The 18,413-nt window shown below is 41.8% G+C and overlaps 1 protein-coding gene across 3 annotated transcripts in view; it reads right to left on the bottom strand.

Moving 5' to 3' along the window:
* Positions 1-514: 514 nt before the first annotated feature.
* The window catches only part of rbl2 (RB transcriptional corepressor like 2), an 87,803-nt gene continuing 69,904 nt past the window's right edge, over positions 515-18,413 (bottom strand). For all 3 annotated transcript variants that reach the window (XM_033036330.1, XM_033036331.1, XM_033036332.1), the window contains 6 exons: positions 17,181-17,357; positions 15,939-16,010; positions 7,378-7,474; positions 6,046-6,260; positions 4,098-4,262; positions 515-2,918 (listed from right to left, as the gene is read on the bottom strand). In XM_033036330.1, coding sequence (XP_032892221.1) covers positions 2,748-2,918; positions 4,098-4,262; positions 6,046-6,260; positions 7,378-7,474; positions 15,939-16,010; positions 17,181-17,357 — 897 coding nt within the window. In that variant the 3' untranslated portion in view covers positions 515-2,747. The remainder of the gene's footprint in view (positions 2,919-4,097; positions 4,263-6,045; positions 6,261-7,377; positions 7,475-15,938; positions 16,011-17,180; positions 17,358-18,413) is intronic.

An 18,413-nucleotide genomic window follows, 5' to 3' on the forward strand; every position in this document is an offset into this window, starting at 1 on the left:
CCCCCCAAATTTTACTATTCTACTGGCTTTTGGTTTGATATTATCTGCTGTCATACAACACAAACCAGGAATTTGATCTGAACTAAAAGTGCAATGTGATAAGAGATTGGCACTGCTTGCAATAATGGACAGGGTTTATCAAAATGAGGTTAACACCTGGTAATTTAACAGGAAGATACGATGGCATGGCTTCAGTCCCTTAAATTCATGGGAACTCCAAAGGAAAATGATTTGTCATTTAGAATTTAAATGTACCATTTTAAACTCATCCTCCTAGAATGTAATAATACACAATTGAGTTTTCTGTCATAAAACCTAAAAGTGCTTGCTTATTCCTATCTTGAATTATAAACTATGGACAATTAACTAAAATTGGGTCTTGTGTCAACATGCAGGGGGATGTTGATAAATAAATATTGGCACCGGAATCTTTTTTTAATCTATCAAGTTTTACAGAAATAGAAAAAGAAAAGATAACATTTTGGTTTTAACCTGATTTGTAAATCATACGACATTTTCTATTTTGCTAACATACAAGTCATTTTATAAAAGGATGCAGCCACATACAAACATTCAATCAAATTTTCACAACTCTTACAGAGATACAACACAATAACATGTTTCTTAAAGAATCAGTTATCATTTAAATACTTTTCGTAGATTGACAAGTATTAAAGCAAATTGTTTTTAGTCACACTCGTGAAGGGTCCTTGTTTAAAATGATATTGCAATAATATCCAAACTTATTTCCGGGCTATACTCATCTGCTGCCAATTATAGTACAATAACCACTTAACAAAATAATTGATATCTAAAATCAATTATCCCCTTGCAATCTTTTTAAAATGCTACACAATTTAGAAATTGTATTCAAAGATTGGTATTAAAAATGTACACCCATCTACTCAAAACTTTAATATTTGCTTTTCACATTGATCTATAAAACTCCCCCATTCATAAATAATTGGATAAAGGTCATATGAGACAAATTTTTCTCTCCTTCTTTGAGTGAGCCACAGTGTGCATTCGGATGTGTTCAACTGACCTGAACAACACGGTAAGTCTATGATGCCCAATAGAAATTGCTTAATTTCTAAGATTTGGAATGCTATAGTCTCAACTTGTATTGTATGAATGTTTTGGTATTGGGTACCTCCACTGCCGAGAAGAATAAGTGCCTGATATAGAGATCGCTATCACATTTGCCATAGTATTTGCATGTGGTTGAGAATTCTATTGCTAGGGACTGGTGGATCAAGCTGACAGGAATGTTTAAAAACAATTAAGTTCTTAAGAACTTGAACCATTAAAAAACTGATGAGAACTAGTTGCTTACCTCATCCGTAGCTGCTAAATCCAAATTTGGAGGCATTCTTCTACCTTTTTTATGCCAATGAAATAATAATAATGTAAAATACAAACCGTTGTCCGTACACAGGACAAAATGGGAATCGCAGATGTATAATGAGTGTTGGGGAAATAAGAAAACTGACACTACTGTTAATGGTAAGTCAGGCAGCATCTGTGAAGGGAATAGATAGGCAATGTTACAGTCAGGACCATTCTTCTGAAACATCTGTCCAATGCCTCCTCAGGTGCTGCCTGACCCACTGAGTTCTTCCAGCACCTGCAGTTCCCAGCGTCTCCTACTGAGGGCAAAGAATATGTGACCACGATGCATTAAATGGTGCATGTGCTGATAGTTTGCTACTTGACTTGTTTAATTTGGATATCCAAAGATCTTTAATTTTAAACTTGCTCTTTCCAATTGTTGCCTGACTTGCATTTTCTTTGTTATTTTGGATTTATCACATCTGCATGATTTTATTTTTTGCAGGAGATTAACAAACTAGACAATAGAAAATGTAAAGTCTTAGCATCATATCCAGGATGAAAACTTCACAATATTATTGAGCATCTTCCTTTTTAGATGACCATTATACTTATAAATGGAAGCTTTTGCCTTAACATTTGACAGCTATGTATTTATTATTAGCATGCTATTCATAGGATCAACTGTGGGCAAATGGGACTGTTTTAGATGGGACACCTAGGTTGGCATGCACAAGATGTGCTGAAGGGCCTGTTTCAGAGGTTGTATGACCCTGACCTTGCCTCAACATCTGCCAGTTTTGGGGATGAAAATCCATTGTGCACAAATACACTGAATGTAATCCATAAATGCGGAATGTTGATGGGAAGTATAAACACATCCGTGGGGAATATTCACCTGGTTGTCCCATCTGAGCAGTTGCACCAAAGGGTTCCATATCAATAATAGGATCATATCTTAAAGCTTTGCTTTAAAAATAATCTGCTCTTTCTAAAATGTATTAATGTTATAACATTTAATCTGAGTTTACATACAACAAATGTATTAATAATAACTGATTTTGGTATGAAAACTTGTTATAAGCCCGTTTTAATATTTATTTCAGAAAAGCTTAAATTTTAAAATGCGTTGCGTCATAAATCTTAAACTAAAATTCCCTTGTCCAACAATCTGACCTGTTAAATTAAGCTGCTTTACAAAGCATGAAACTGGCTATCTGAAAGCAGACCCTCCCTTCTCCACTGAATGTTTCTACAGCCTATGTTCACTGCTGTATCGACCCTGGGAAAAGCTTTAAGCATAGCTGTAACTCTCTCTGGTCTACCTTTCCAGTTTTTGAGACTCTAGAGGGGAGAACGTGGAAACTGATGCAATTAGAAGGTATTTATACCAAAGTCAAGAGGTACAAATAGCATCAGTGTGAGCCCCGGTCATTGGCTACGTCTTGCAAACGTCTATATAGTGCAGTGTGGTTCTCCTGACAAACCCTCTTAGCTGGCAATTCACTGCCGTCGTCCAACGCCAAGCCACGTTTCTTGGTTGGAGTTTCGCCTGTCTTAATCATACTGTTGATATCCCTCAGCCTCTGCAGGTGGGACAAAAAAAATCAAAGGAAAACATATTTTGAGTTGCAAGAAAATGAATGTTTGGCTTGTTTCGAAAGCTCATATTAAATATTTGGGTAGCGGAGTGGGATCAAATAAGATAGAGAAAAGTATTAACATGTTTATTAAGACAGTTGCTGTATAAACTCTACATAAAAACTATCTTCTCTACATTTTCATTATGGGGCAGGCAACAGAGAGAGAGAGACTGTTACTCGAAATGGACTGCTCATGCATTTTTCCTAGACATGCTCTATTCTAACTGCCTTGTGATATGTCATGGCCAAGCCTTAAACTAAAACACTGTTTGCACTAGCCCAGCCTACCATGTAGGATTTTGTTCACAACATCCTTCTTCCAATACCTTTCCCACCACTAAGGCACATTAGCTATCCTAGAGGATAGTAGTAGGAGGCAAAAGTAGTCCAAACAAAAACTCTGCCAACTCCTCCCTTGCTTCCTGTTACCTCCTAGGATGCACCTAGTGAGACCTTGGGGATGTATTCTTGTTTAGGAACTCCAACAGTGAAGGGTGGTACAGTGGTAGAGTTGCTGCCTTGGTTTATTTCCCTGGGGGCTCCAGTTTCCACCCGCATTCCAAAGACTTGCAGATTTGTAGAACCGGTGTACAAGTGATTGCTGGGCGATGCAGACTCGGTGGGCTGAAGGGCCAGTTTCCACGACGTATCTAAAACTAAACCTTCATAGTAGTGATATGCTCCAGTGTGTCACTATCCCCTCCCCTGAACGCACTCATTTCCATGTCTTGCTTCAGGATAAACATTGACAAGAAGTATTCATTTAAGATCTTGCCCATTCTCCCTCGCATATCATCATTTTGAACTTTAAGGGGAACTTGCTTTCTCCCTAGCTAATCTTTCAATACATTTTAAGAATCTTTTAAGATTCTCCGTTATCAGCCAGAAATTTCTCATGTTACCTTTTTGCCCTCTTAAGTGTACTCCCACATCCTTTCTGCTCTAAGGGACGCTTGATCCCAGCTGCTTATGTATGATGTGCTTTTTTTTCTTGAACAATATTCCACGATATTCCTTATCAACCACTGGGAACTAATCCCTTTTCCAATTATTTAATCTGTCGGATAACAGATTTTGAACACTACCTGAACACATGTTGTTTTTGAAAGAATTGTGACTCACCTTTGAAGGACTTCTGCTGAAACAATAAAACATCTTTTCTCGTGGTGAAAGGGAACCTCCGTTCTTGTGTGGTGAAATATAAATGGAATGATGCTGAGAGAGTAGGACTCTGCGGGGTGATCCCGTCCGTAAGGAGGGGAAGGGAGATAAATGTGGAGCTTCACTCTGCAAACAAACAAACAAATTCTTCAAACTCGTGCATGTTTAAATACCTTAAAGATATTCCAGTTTTTCTTTTACAATTCTTCAAACATTTTGACACATAGTAAACACTAGTACATGTAATAAGCTATTGTTTATTTAATGTGCACAAAACAGGGCAAGCAGTTCACAAAATACCAGTTCAAGAATAATAAAATTAGTACTGATTGCCGTGTTTAGTATAAATTGAATAAACAATAGATCTTTGATATCTCCAGATTGGCCCACTTAAGTTTGGGCGTGTTTGCTATAATTAAGCACAATTATCTGTGACTCATTTTCACCCAGCCCACAGTTAACAATGGCCTGTTTCCTTTGTCATCATTACTTTTTTGCATATCTTGTTTCCATTTCCCCTGACTCTGTCTGAAGAAGGGTCTTGACCTGAAATGTCACCTATTCCTTGCCTCCAGAGATGCTGTCTGACCTGCTGAGTTACTCCAGCTTTTTGTGTATGTAAATAATCTCCATACTTCATTAAAAACACCAGAATTACCATAATCTGCATTTATTTCACAAAAGGAATCCTTTTGTGAAATAAAAATTTGGAGGCAATTTTGCTCAATTCAAGTTAAAGCTTCAGTTAGACATTAGCTATGGATGCTTCTCTTTCCCCAAGCTAGAAGAGGACTCCATCCCACACACATAACCCAAGCATTTAAAATATTTTAATAATTAGTGGAGAGTGAATTTTGGGTGCGCATGGCAGACATTCCAAACAGTATTGCTACAAAATCACATGCACAGTGATTTTTTAATGTTATAGTTCTCTCTTGTGGTACAATCTGGGAAGTACAACTCTACAATTCAAACTTGGAACAGCAGCAGACAAATTAAGGACAGAATGTCGAAATCCAATATGCATATTTTTTAAGCAGGCATAAACCCACAGAAAGACTTCTGATGAAATTCCCAGAGGAAGAAATTAATGAACCAGCAAATTCCCTGCCTGAACATCAGCTACTACAGGAAGCACATTGACCACAAAACCAACTACTTCAGATATGTGAAAGTTGTCCACAACTGTAAATCAGTTTGCAAGTTACAGTGACTTGCATGGGTAAGTGGGCCTAGCTTGGTTAACCAACTTGGTTGGCAAGGACAAGTCGTGCTGAGGGGCCACTTTAAGTGCTGCATGGTTCTATATCTCCACAACCCTGCATTCTACAGGTGCTTGCAACCTGATGCACTCAAGGCGAGTAGCATTGTACTTCATAAGTTAGAGCAGAATTAGGGCATTCGGCCCATCAAGTCTACTCCATTCAATCAAGGCTGATCTATCTTTCCCTCTCAACCCCATTCTTATACCTTCTTCCCATAACCCCTGACATAAAACTAATCACAAATTTGTCAATCTCCACCTTAAAAACATCAATTGACTTGGCCACCACAACTGTTTGTGACAATGAATTCCACAGATTCACCACCATCTGACGAAGGAAATTGCTCCTCACCTCCTTTCTAAAAGTATGTATTTTGCTAAATATTTATCGTATGCCTTCTTGAACCACGCTTCCATTGTAATTACATTTACACTTTCCAAATTGCAAAAAACATCCAAATTTCAGCCTAACACCAATAATGGTCAGATTGTTTATTAAGTTTCAAGCCTGAATTCCATTTTAAAGCTATTGCTGCAAAAGTTGTGTTTGATCTAGAAAAAATGCAAATGTGTTTATTATTCACATTGGTACTGTACCAAGTTTTCATTGAATGAAAATTCACAATATTAAAACTGACAACTCACCCCATTTTCCGTGCTTGATGTGGAATATTTCAGTGCAAATGCTTTCACCCTTCGGATGTAAATGTTATTGTAGAATTGAATGAGATCGCCCCTCTCCTCCTCTTCCATGTCGCTGTTAGCTCCAGCCAGTCGGGTAGGGGTAGGTGGTGCACTACTTGGTTGAGGTACTGGGAGTGTACTGCTGGATCTCATGTTTGGACTGGAATCTCTACTGTCTACCAAGAAACAAGAGCACATCTTACAATCAAAGGTGCAAGTCACACTGGTTAGGAACAATGACAAGAAAGGGCAAGTAGTAAGAGGATTGAAATACTGTCCTAGAGGCAGAAAGTACTTTGTGCCCAAAGTCTTTGTCCACTTGGTTCCAAAATATGCTATTTGTTTTTTTTTTAATCTGTACAAGGAAACCAAATACACAAGGGAGGAAGGAACAAACTTTAGCCAAAAACATTTAGAATAAAGCATCAGGATTAATTTTCACACTATTTTGGACATCAACTAATTTTATAACCCAGAATATGAACAGTGAATTCTCTAACTTCAAGTCCTTTACCTTCTCCTTTCCCACCCCGATGCTCTCTAATTTCTCCCACTACCTCAACCCCCCACCCCCATCACACTGTACCCCTTTTGTCTCCCCTCTTCCTCCTCCTTTGTCCCCTTCCACCCGCATCCTTCTCTCTGGCTTCACATTGTACTCCTGTCCTTATCTCCTGACCTCACACTTTGTCTTTTCATCTCTGGCCAACTATCTCCCAATCAAAAGTAGACCCTCACATGCAGTCCCTCCACCTCTCTTGCAGTTCCCCTCCCTCCTCCCCCAAACTAATCACAAATTTGTCAATCTCCACCTTAAAAACATTCACTGACTTAGCCTCCGCAACTGTTTTTAACAATTAATTCCACAGATTCACCACGGTCTGACGGAGGAAATTACTCCACATCTCCTTTCTAAAAGTATGTCTTTTGCTAAATATTTATCGTATGCCTTCTTGAACCACGCTTCCATTGTAATTACACTTTCACAATTGCAGAATTGCAAAGAAGGGACCCAACCGAAACATCACCTATCCACGTTCTCCAGAGATGTGGCCTGGCATGCTGAGTTACTCCAGCACTATGTGTCCCTTTTTGAGCTTGTTAGGTACTGCTGCAGAGCCATAGTATACAGGCTCGGTGCCTCACATTGTTGACCTAGCCATGGGAAATTTTATCTGAACTAATCAATCGCTGTGAGCTGCCACAAATAATCTGCAGTAAGAATAAAACAAAAGTGGGAGTGTGTTCACCATGCTATCTATTATTATATAAGGTAATGTTAGAAATACCTACTCCGATCTCTGGTTGCCTCGGTTGGGGAACCTTGCCGACTGTCACTGCTGCCTGACGTTCGTCTCCTCCGAGCTTTTAACAAAACACTCCTATAAATCTGTAGAGACAAAGAGTATGAGGCCCAGAATGTCTTGATTTGGAGAGGAACAGAATGGTATAAATCACGATTAAAAAGCGATTAGAAGTGTCAAATGACTAAAATTTGAATTATTAAGGATACTCTTGTAAAAGTCAAAATGGAGACAATAGAGAGGTTGAATTGTGTGAAGGATAATTTCAACCAAACATCCTACACATGAAATGGCCAATAACTTGGATCTATTCATATTGTACCCAGTATAGAATATAGAACAGTGCAGCACAGACACAGGGCCTACAATGACTGTGCCAAACATATTGCCAAAATAAACTAATCTCCTCTGCCTGCTCTTGATCCATATCCCTCCATATACCTGTGCCTATAATAAGGGTTCTCAAACACCACCATCGTATCTGCCTCCACCATCACATTGGGCAGCCCGTTCCAAGCACCCATCACCCTCTGTGTAAAGAAAAACTTGTCCCGCACATCTCCTTTAAACTTTATGTGTAGGAAGGAACTGCAGATGCTGGTATACACCGAAGATAGACAGAAAATGGTGGAGATACTCAGGGGGACAGACAGCGTCTCTGGAGAGAAGGAATGGGTGACATTTCGTGTCTAGACTCGAGAGTCTGAAGAATAGTTAGGTAGAGCTGGTTCCTTGCAGTGCCAGAGACCCAGGTTCAATCCTGATCTGCAGCTAATGTAGATGGGAGCAGACTCTGGGTGGGGGCACAAGCGTAGAAACATAGAAAATAGGTGCAGGAGTAGGCCATTCAGCCCCTTTGATCATGGCTGATCATCCAAAATCAGCATCCCGTTCCGGCATTTTCCCCATATCCCTTGATTCCCTTAGCCCGAAGAGCTAAATCTAACTCTCTCTTGAAGACATCCAGTGAATTGGCCTCCACTACCTTCTGTGGCAGAGAATTTCACAGAATCACAGGTTGCACTCTGATACAGGCAGCCTTTCAAGTTGGGACGGTGAAAAGCAGTGTGTTGTGAAGTATATGCGAGTACATCACACGGGCATGCCTAAAAAGGTTCAACGTCGTCATTTTGTTTCCTGGCCACGTGACACACATATTTGCCCACAAAAAAAGCACTGGTGAAAAGTAATGTGTTTGGTGGTTGGGAAGGTGAGAGTTTGAACATGTTAAAAAGAATAAGATTATAGTTCAGGGTACCATAATGGATATTGATAACCAAAGCCTATCAGGAAACAAACATGCATCTACCTCAAATTAAAGTCAGACAGAAAATAGTCAAAAGTGAACTCTTGAGTAACTCAGGCAGCATCTGTGGAGGGAAATGGACAGATGATGTTTCAGGTCATGATCCTTCTTCAGATTTTGGGGCCCTTCTTGAGACAAAAGTGAACTCTCTTTATCTAGAGTAGACAAACATGCTGGAGAAACTCAGCGGGTGAGGCAGCATCTATGGAGCGAAGGAAATAGGCAACGTTTCGGGTCGAGACCCTTCTTCAGATTTCTGGTATACGCTGAAGGTAGACAGAAAATGCTGGCATATATCTAAATGCAAGCAGCATTCTTAACAAGACTCATGAATTCAAGCACAGAGAAAAGGGATAGTCTTAAACAGCCAATGCAGAAATGTGTTGAACAACATGACCAAGACGGGGAATTATTTGTGACAGAATTCCCTTTTAAAAGAGAGACAAAATGGTAAAAAGAGGGGTGGCCCTGATAATAAAGATTGAGTCAAATGCTGCCAAGAGAGAGCTTCTTTATTCAGTAAATCAAGAAGCAGAACCAGTTTGAAAGGAGCTGAGTAAAGGGCCAGAGGCAGGTTATGTGAGTTGTCTATAACAATAGCCACATTCATAGTATAAATCAGAAGATTAGAGGCAAGGACGACAAGGTTAAAACAAAATCATGGGGAGATTGTAATCTACATTAAAAAGTGCTAATCAAATATGCCCCTGTAAATTGCCCCATGTATGTCAAAAGTCAGATAACATAGAACTAGTCTAAAGAAGGGTTTCGGCCCGAAACGTTGCCTATTTCCTTCGCTCCATAGATGCTGCTGCACCCGCTGAGTTTCTCCAGCACTTTTGTCTACCTTCGATTTTCCAGCATCTCCAGTTCCCTCTTAAACATAGAACTAGTGATAACAGGTGATCGATCATCAGCGTGGACTCGGTGAGCTGGTTTCCATGATGTATCGCTAAACTAAACTAATTAATATAGAAGATAGACACAAAATGGTGGAGTAACTCAGCGGGACAGGCAGCATCTCTGGATAGAAGGAATGGGTGACGTCTCGGGTCGAGACCCTTCTTCACCCAATATGTCATCCAGCCTGCATACCTGTCCCGCTGAGTTATTCCAGCATTTTGTGTCCATTTTCGGTGTAAACCAGCATCTGCAGTTCCTTCCTAGATAATTAATATAGAAGGCAAATTCATGGAGAGTGAAAGATATGGTTTACTTTTTATGGATCAGTATATTAATGAGAAGCAATGAAGAAATAGGCTAATTTAGATCACGTATTGTGTAATGAGAAGTGGTTAATAACCTGGAGACACAAGGAACTGCTGACGCTGGACTTAAATTGCTTTGAGATTATCACACATTAAAATGTGAGTCACAATTGTCTGAAGAAGGGTCCCGACCCGAAACGTCGCCTGTCCATTTCCTCCAGAGATGCTGCCAGAGGCACTGAGTTAGACTGGTTAAAGAACTGGTGGATAAGGGGCTGCTCGGAAAAAAATGATCCCAATATGATACAATCTAATAAAAATATTTAAAGTTTTTTAGTTCCATCTGAAATCAGAATCCTGAATAAAGGAATGTATGAGCTATGATTTAGCAACAGTAGACTGGGAAACATGAGTGAAAGGGAGTGAAAAGGAAGTCGGCTCATCTGCAACAATTGTCTTTTAAAGATTTAATAATAGCTTACAGAAAAATAATATATTTTTGCTTTTAAGTTTAAAGTCTATGGCAACATCCAACAGCAACCTCTTCCTCTAGCAAAGTCCTACTGTCCAAAATCTCCCTAAAGTAACATCCAGTACATCTGCTCCAGTACACAGAGTGTGCGGGCTGACCGGACTTTGGAAATTTGCCTTTGAGCCGTTAATACATGACAATTCGCTTTTATTCCTTTTCTATGGGAGGCAACAGTTCATTGTTGGCCACAGGCAGCATGCACACTCAGTGAAATGGCCAATCACTTGTAGAATTCATAGTTTCGTTAACGCCAGGGATTTGCACAATTAAACCTACTCCTGTGCTCACTTAACATCAACACGCTCATTTCCCCCCCACAGAGATCAAAGAGAGGTATCGTGAATTGGAATCCAAAATTATTTTCCCTTCCATCATCTTTGGATGCCGAGCCAACATAGCTAATGTCCCAGCTGAGATCACTTACATTGGTAGAGACCAGAGACTTGATTTACACTACACAGCAAGAAGGACACTGCATGCGAACAGTGGAACTGGTAGGATGACTAGGGGGCAGGAAAGGGGGGGAGGGGGAAGACAGGAGTTACTTGAAATTAGAGAAATCTATGGGGTGGGAGATTGCAACCTTCACGTGGTCCACCCTGTTTCAACAAATGCAATCAACCTGGCATGCACAAACAGAAGATCAAACAGAACAAGTTGCCTTACAACTTTAGGCTGTGCACGCCATACGCAAGAAGAAGAAGAGAAATCTATGTTCATACTGCTGTGTTGTAAGCAGCCCAAGCAAAATTTGAGGTGCTGTTCCTCCAATTTGCATTGGGCCTCACTCTTACAGTGGTGGAGGCCCAGGACAGAAAGGTCAGTGCGGGAATGGGAAGGGGAGTTAAATATTTGGCAACCGGGAGATCATGTAGGCCAAGGCGGACAGAGCGCAAGTGTTGAGCGAAACGATCGCCAAGTCTGCGCTAGGTCTTGCCGATATATGGGAGCATACACTGGGAACAGCGTATGATGTTGGAGGACGTGCAAGTAAACAGATGCTCTATTGCAAGCTCAGTGGGAAGAGATTTCATAGTTGTCATCAGCGTAGACAGAGGACAAGATTCAAGGATGTGGTTGAAGTCTCCATGTATCCTCATCACTGACACTTGGGAATCCTCGGTCCATTACAGTTCCATGCGGAGAAGCAGCATTTGAGATGGAAATACGAACCTCTAGTCTATGTGTAGGAATTAACTGCAGACGCTGGTTTAAACCGAAGATAGACACAAAATGCTGGAGTAACTCAGCAAGCGGGTCAGACAGCATCTCTGGGGAAAAGGAATAGGTGACGTTTCGGGTCGAGACCCTTCTACAGACTTGTGTCTTCAGAATTGCTGTTGTCTGACCCGCTGAATTACTCCAACCTTGTGTGTCTACCCTCTATTCTATGTGTTGGGAACACAGGAGCTCAGTATAAATGGTTAAGAAATCCACTGTCTCACAAACTATCCCAATCTGATGAAGGGTCTTTAACACGGGTGCTGCAGAGTCTGCTGATCTTTTCCAGTGTTTATTTCTGTGATTTCCAGCTTCGTTAAGCGTTTGTTTTACAATTATCAACACGACTGCCCCTCCAAGCACCTCCTGCTGCCTCTGAGGAAGATTCTGCAGGTCCCTTGTTGAGGTTGTCACTATTGAACTGCAGTGGAAGCAAGTCATTCTCAATAGCGAGTGACTGCCATAGGCTTAAAGCAGCATGACCTTTAACTAACCCAACCCAGCCTTTCAAGTGAGAAGATTCAAGGTAGCATTGAATGGCGCAGCGGTAGAGTTGCTGCCTCACAGCACCAGAGACCCAGGTTCCATCCTGACTACGGGTGCTGTCTCTATAGAGTTTATAGGTTCTCCCTGTGCTTGCGTGGGTTTTCTCCGGGTTCTTCAGTTTCCTCTCAGTCTCTAAAGACGTCCAGGTTTGCAGGTTAATTGGGGTTGGTAACAATGAAAATTGTCCTTAGCGTGTAGGATAGTGCTAGTGTACGGCTGATCACTGGTCAATGCCGACTCGGTGGGCCGAAGGGCCTGTATCCTCTCTGTATCACTAAAGTCGAAAGTAAAGATGTGAAATACTAACTCCAATGAAAGGAATGAGAAGGGTGAGAGATACAGGACATATGAAATGCCTTAATTTAAAAGTAGATACATTTTGGAGATCTTGAATTGTCACTGTATTCCTTATTGAATAGTTTGAGCTTCAGTAAATCTGCTTCAGTAAGATCTGAAGCACATAATGAACTAAGTTGGAAAGAATGTAAGTGTACTGCCAGCGATTCTCCGTGTATTATTTTCCCAGGTGTTGGTCTTTTGTGCCTGTTAGGAGAAATATAAAGGGCCAAAGTAAACTCATTCCCCAAAATGTGGAGCATTAAAGCACCATGCGAAGAAAAACTATTCGCCCAAAAGATTCAACTCACTTTGTATCAACAAGCCTCACTATCTTTAAAGAATTAGTATGCAAGAAATATAAAAGGTTTACTTTGAGGATTCTAGCATAAGATCTTTTAAAGCTTTCCATGCAGCCTAAAATTTCAAACTATAAAAACCAGTGATTGTTAGCTCAATCTTAATGAAATATGGTTAATAAGTTCGTAGCATTCCATATCTGTTAAATTCTCAAATGGTAAATTAATAAGACAATTGGCAAATCATTAACTCCTGTGTGCGAGATGGAGAAGAAAAGGAACTGCAGGTGCTGGTTTACACTAAAGGTCACAAAGTGCTGGAGTAACTCAGCGGGTTTCTGGAGAACATGGATAGGTGACGTTTCAGGTCGGGACCCTTCTTCAGTCTGATGGCGACCACTCTGGGAACCCCTGGCTCTTCCACAGTGGAGCAGATGAAATTATATCGGGCAGTTATGCTGGAAAACACCTGTAGTTTCACTCCAGATAGACACAAAATGCTGGAGTAACTCAGCGGGACAGGCAGCATCGCTGGAGTGAAGGACTGGCTGACACTTCAGGTCAAGACCCTTCTTCAGACTTCTTCAGAAGCTCTTCTTTCAGGTCTTGACTTGAAATGTCACCCATTCCTTCGCTCCAGAGATGCAGCCTGTCCCGCTGAGTTACATTTAGTTTCTGTCTTCGCTATAAACCAGCATCTACAGTTCCTTCCTCCACCTTAAAGTTTCACTCTTGTTGTTGGCATTTATCCCTCTTCTCCCGGTCTCTCCTGAGCAAGTGCCAGGAAGTGTTTGACACCCACGGTAGTGCTTGAATGCTTCTGAATGTCGGGGAAAAACATGGATCAATAGTTTCACGGGTACAACTTGCTCTGCCCTGCCATCATGAGGCTGTTTAGGATCACTTCAGCTTTGACGAGAAAGCTAATCCCAGTAGATTTGAATAAGAGCTTCCATTCGGCCTGAAGAAGGCCCTTCCTTGACCCAAAACATCATCTCTCCATTCCCTCCCCAGATGCTGCCTGACCCACAAGTTCCTCCAGCACTTTGTCTTTTGCTTTTAACTATTTCTGATCATCACAGTGTTCGTAGCCGCTGTAAAATTAATGAACTGTGCCACTGACATTAAAGGAAAAAAACACATATACTGCTAATTAAGTTTTTGAATTATTTTGAAGTCATTAAAAACTTCTAAAACACAAATTGCAATCAAATGTAACTTTTAAATCCCAGTTTGATGCTGATTACACTCATAAAATTGGCGGCATTTAGAATGATGAACATATGATAAATGTAATAATTGGACAGTAAAATATTGAAAGTGATTGATGATGAAGTCTAATAAACCTGCATTCCCTTGAGAGCTGTATCTCTTTACTTTAGACTTTGGAGATTCAGAGCGGAAACAGGCCCTTCGGCCCATCGAGTCCACGCCGACCAGCGATCGCCCCGTACACTAGCACCATCCTACACACTAGGGACAATTTACAATTCAACCAAAAGTCAATCAAGCTACAACCCTGTACGTCTTTGGAGTAATTTCAAAGGAGTCTGAAGACAGACACAAAATGCTGGAGTAACTCAGCGAGACAGGCAGCAGTAGTTAGCTCTAGTTAGAAGGAATGGGTGACGTTTTGGGTCAAGACCCTTCTTCAGACTGGAGCAAAGGAGTCTGCTTTAGATCCAGACAGCAAAGGAGGTTAGGCAATATAAATGTCTTGTTCAGTTTAGGTTGTATGAGGAAAGATTAAAATCTTCAGAAATTATATCATTTATTCATGGTTATATTTAATGGTTTCATCAAATTAATGACACACAACCATTAAACTACTCATTGGGGCCTTGTTTTAATATGCTGTTCAATGCATAAATAATTTTTAAATTTCAAACCATTTAAAAAAAGATGTCATTGGGCAGAAGGCAATTGCAATTAGCGATTCAGCTTGCAACCATATACGAGTGGAGACACAAAGAACTACACATATTGGAACCTTAGGTTAGACACAAAGTGCGGGAGGAACTCAGTAGGTCAGCCAGAGATGCTGTCTGACCCTCTGTTACTCCAGCACTTTGTGTTCCATCCATATACGAGTGTTGGGGCAGGCAACTCATCAACGTGGTCTCGGGGTTAGAAATGAATGTTGATGTTCCCAATGTTTCTGTTGTGAAAGATTACTCCCGGGGTGGCACTGCGGCGCAGCGGCAGAGATGTGCAACGCTTTGTCCGGCCCCTCCTGCCACAGAAGGCAGTGGAGGCCAATTCACTGGATGGTTTCAGGAGAGAGTTAGATGTAGCTCTTAGGGCTAAGGGAATCAAGGGATGTGGGGATAAAGCAGGAACTGATTTTGGATGATCAGCCATGATCATATTGAATGGCGATGCTGGCTCGCAGGGCTGAATAGCCTACTCCTGCACCCGTTTTCTATGTTTCCTCCCTTCCAGCTTTCTTTCCCCTATCATACAATCAGGGTTCTGATGCGAAACGTCACCTCTCCATGTTCTCCAGGGTTGCTGCCCTACTCCAACACTTGATATCCTTCCTATGGGGCAAAAGACCGCAAGGGTCACCTATTCCTCCCAAGTACACCTCATTTAACATTCATCAGCTCAGATAAACTTCCTTCGACAGAAGCAATAAACTCACAACGTGGTCGAAATCCACTTCAATTGAAGCCATGGAGCCAAATTCCAGAGGCTGGTACAACATTTTACGTTTAGTGTTGCCCTCCTGGGGGAAATTCTAGCTTGTCACATTTCAAATCCATGTGCTACACTCGAGTGTACGGTGGCGCAGCGGTAGAGTTGCTGCCTTAGAGCGCCAGAGACCGGAGTTCGATCAGGACTATGAGTGCTGTGTGTACGGAGTTTGTACATTCTCCCCGTGACCTCTGGGTATTCCGGTTACCTCCCACACTCCAAAGCCGTCCAGGTTTGTAAGCTAATTAGCTTGGTGAAAATTGTAAATGTTCCCTCGTGTGTGTGTAGGATAGTGCTGATGTGCGGGGATCGCTGGTCGGCGCGGACGCGGTGGGCCGAAGGACCCGTTTCCGCGCTGTATCTCTAAACTAAACAAAATTTCAGAATGTTAATAGTAAAACGTACATTGCTGCTAGCCTGTGGCTGAGTCCTGTAGTTACGCAAGATGTTCTGGAAGGATCTATCTTCCTTCGTTACCTGAAAATCAAAAGTAAGTTTTTACTGATTCGCAGGTTATCAAACAAGTTTAGGTTTATTACGTGAGGCAGCAGCTCCACCCGCAGCGCTGGTTGCTCCTTTTCTCTCCATAAATCACAGCTCTAAAAGCAATTACGTTAGAGTCACAGAGTGATACAGTGTGGAAACAGGCCCTGCCGCCCAACCTGCCCACAAATGCCAACATGTCCCAGCTACACTAGTTAGGAATGCACTTGGTCCATATCCCTCCAAATCTGTCCGATCCATGTACTTGGCTAACAGTTTCTTAAACATTGGGACAGTTCCGGCAACTACCTCCTCTGGCAGCTTGTTCCATACACCCAACACCCTTTGTGTGAAAACATTTCCCCTCAGATTCCTATGAAATATTTTGCCCTTCACCTTAAACCTATGTCCTCTGGTCCTCGATTCACCTACTCTGGGCAAGAGACTGTGCATTTACCCGATCTATTCCTCTCACGGTGCACAGGTATCTTTGGTCCCCTCTTTCACAAACACTTCCGAGCCCTTCTCCTCCCTAAAACTTAATAGTTTCTTCACTCTCCCACTTCCGACAATGATCTGCATTGTTGACTGGTTTGTCTGCACAGGTGATGACCATTCACATGGCCATAGAGTGATACAGCGTGGAAACAGGCCCTTCGGCCCAACTTGCCCACACCGACCAACATGTCCCATCTGCACTAGTCCCAGCTGCCTGTGTTTGGCCCATATCCCTCTAATACCAGTCTAACCTCTATAAGATCACCCCTTATCCTCATGCACTCCAAGGAATAGAGATCCAGCCTACTCAAACTATACCTGTAGCTCAGATCCTTGAGTCCTGGTAACATACTTGTATATCTTCTCTGCACCCTTTCCAACATCATGGTGATCAGAACCAAACCAAGTACTCTAAATGCGGCCTCACCAATGTCTGGTATAACTGCAACATGACCTCCCAACTTCTATACCCAATAATCTGACTGATGAAGGCCAATGTGCCAAAAGCCTTTTTGACCATCCTATCTACCTGTGACGCCACCTTCAAGGAATGATGTACCCGCAGAGTGTTGCCTGCACGTTGGGTTATGTAACCCATACACAGTGTATATTTACGTGCAAGTATTATAATGGAACATTTCTCAAACTGGTTGTACGGTTTTGTACCTTGGCCATCATGTACACAGCGCACATCAGAAGCTGGTCCAAGTGCCGATCGGCCATAAGATCAGTGCAGTTAACCAAGGAATACTCAAAGCACGTCCAGATTTTCCTCCTCAGGTTATCTGAAATATCCAGCTTTGAACAGAGGTCCCGCAGACGAACACTGGCTAAATGATAAACCTACGCAAACGACAACAAACACAGAGACAACCATCTGAGACTGTTTATGGTATTTTAATTTAACAATTGTTCAATGACAGGGATGGGAAAATTCGGCAGACACAAAATGCCGGCAGCATCTCTGGACTCAGGTCTGAAGAAGAGTCTTGACCCGAAACGTCACCCATTCCTTCTATCCAGAGATGCTGCCTGTCCCGCTGAGTTACTCCAGTATTTTGTGTCTATCTTCAGTGTAAACCAGCATCTGCAGTTTCTTCCTAGACTGGAAAATCCAGGTTCCTTAGTCAAAGACAATTTTGTCAAAGATGATTAAGAAGGAACTGCAGATGCTGGAAAATCGAAGGTGGACAAAAACCCTACTGGAGAAGGGTTTCAACCCGAAACGTTGCCTATTTCCCTCGCTCCATAGATGCTGCCTCACCCGCTGAGTTTCTCCAGCATTTTTGTCTACCTTTGTCAAAGATGAATTTGCTATTCTTAACAATCCAAGATTGACCTACTGAAACAATGTCATTTCTTGTTACCATGAACCAAATATCTGAAGCTGATACATGGTACTTTGCTTGATGCCAATATACCTCAGCATGATGTGTAGGAAGCAACTGCAGATGCTGGTTTTAAACCGAAGATGTACACAAAATGCTGGAGTAACTCAGTGGGACAGGCAGCATCTCTGGCGAGAAGGAATGGGTGACGTTTCGGGTAGCTGGTTCGAATCCCGCTTGGAGTGCATACTGTCGTTGTGTCCTTGGGCAAGACACTTCACCCACCTTTGCCTGTGTGTGTCCTTGGGCAAGACACTTCACCCACCTTTGCCTGTGTGTGTGGATGTAATTATGTGAAGCACTTTGGGGTCAATGCAAGTTGACTAAAAATGTGCTATATAAATAAAGAAATTTAATTTTAATTTTTGAGACCCTTCTTCAGACTGATGGGAAGGATCTCGACCCGGAATGTCACCCAATCCTCCTCTCCAGAGATGCTGCCTGTCCCGCTGAGTTAAGGGCCTGTCCCACTGTACGAGGTAATTCAAGAGTTCTCCCGAGTTTCCCCCGA

This window comes from Amblyraja radiata, chromosome 17 (genome assembly GCF_010909765.2).
Source record: "Amblyraja radiata isolate CabotCenter1 chromosome 17, sAmbRad1.1.pri, whole genome shotgun sequence".
NCBI lineage: Eukaryota > Metazoa > Chordata > Chondrichthyes > Rajiformes > Rajidae > Amblyraja > Amblyraja radiata.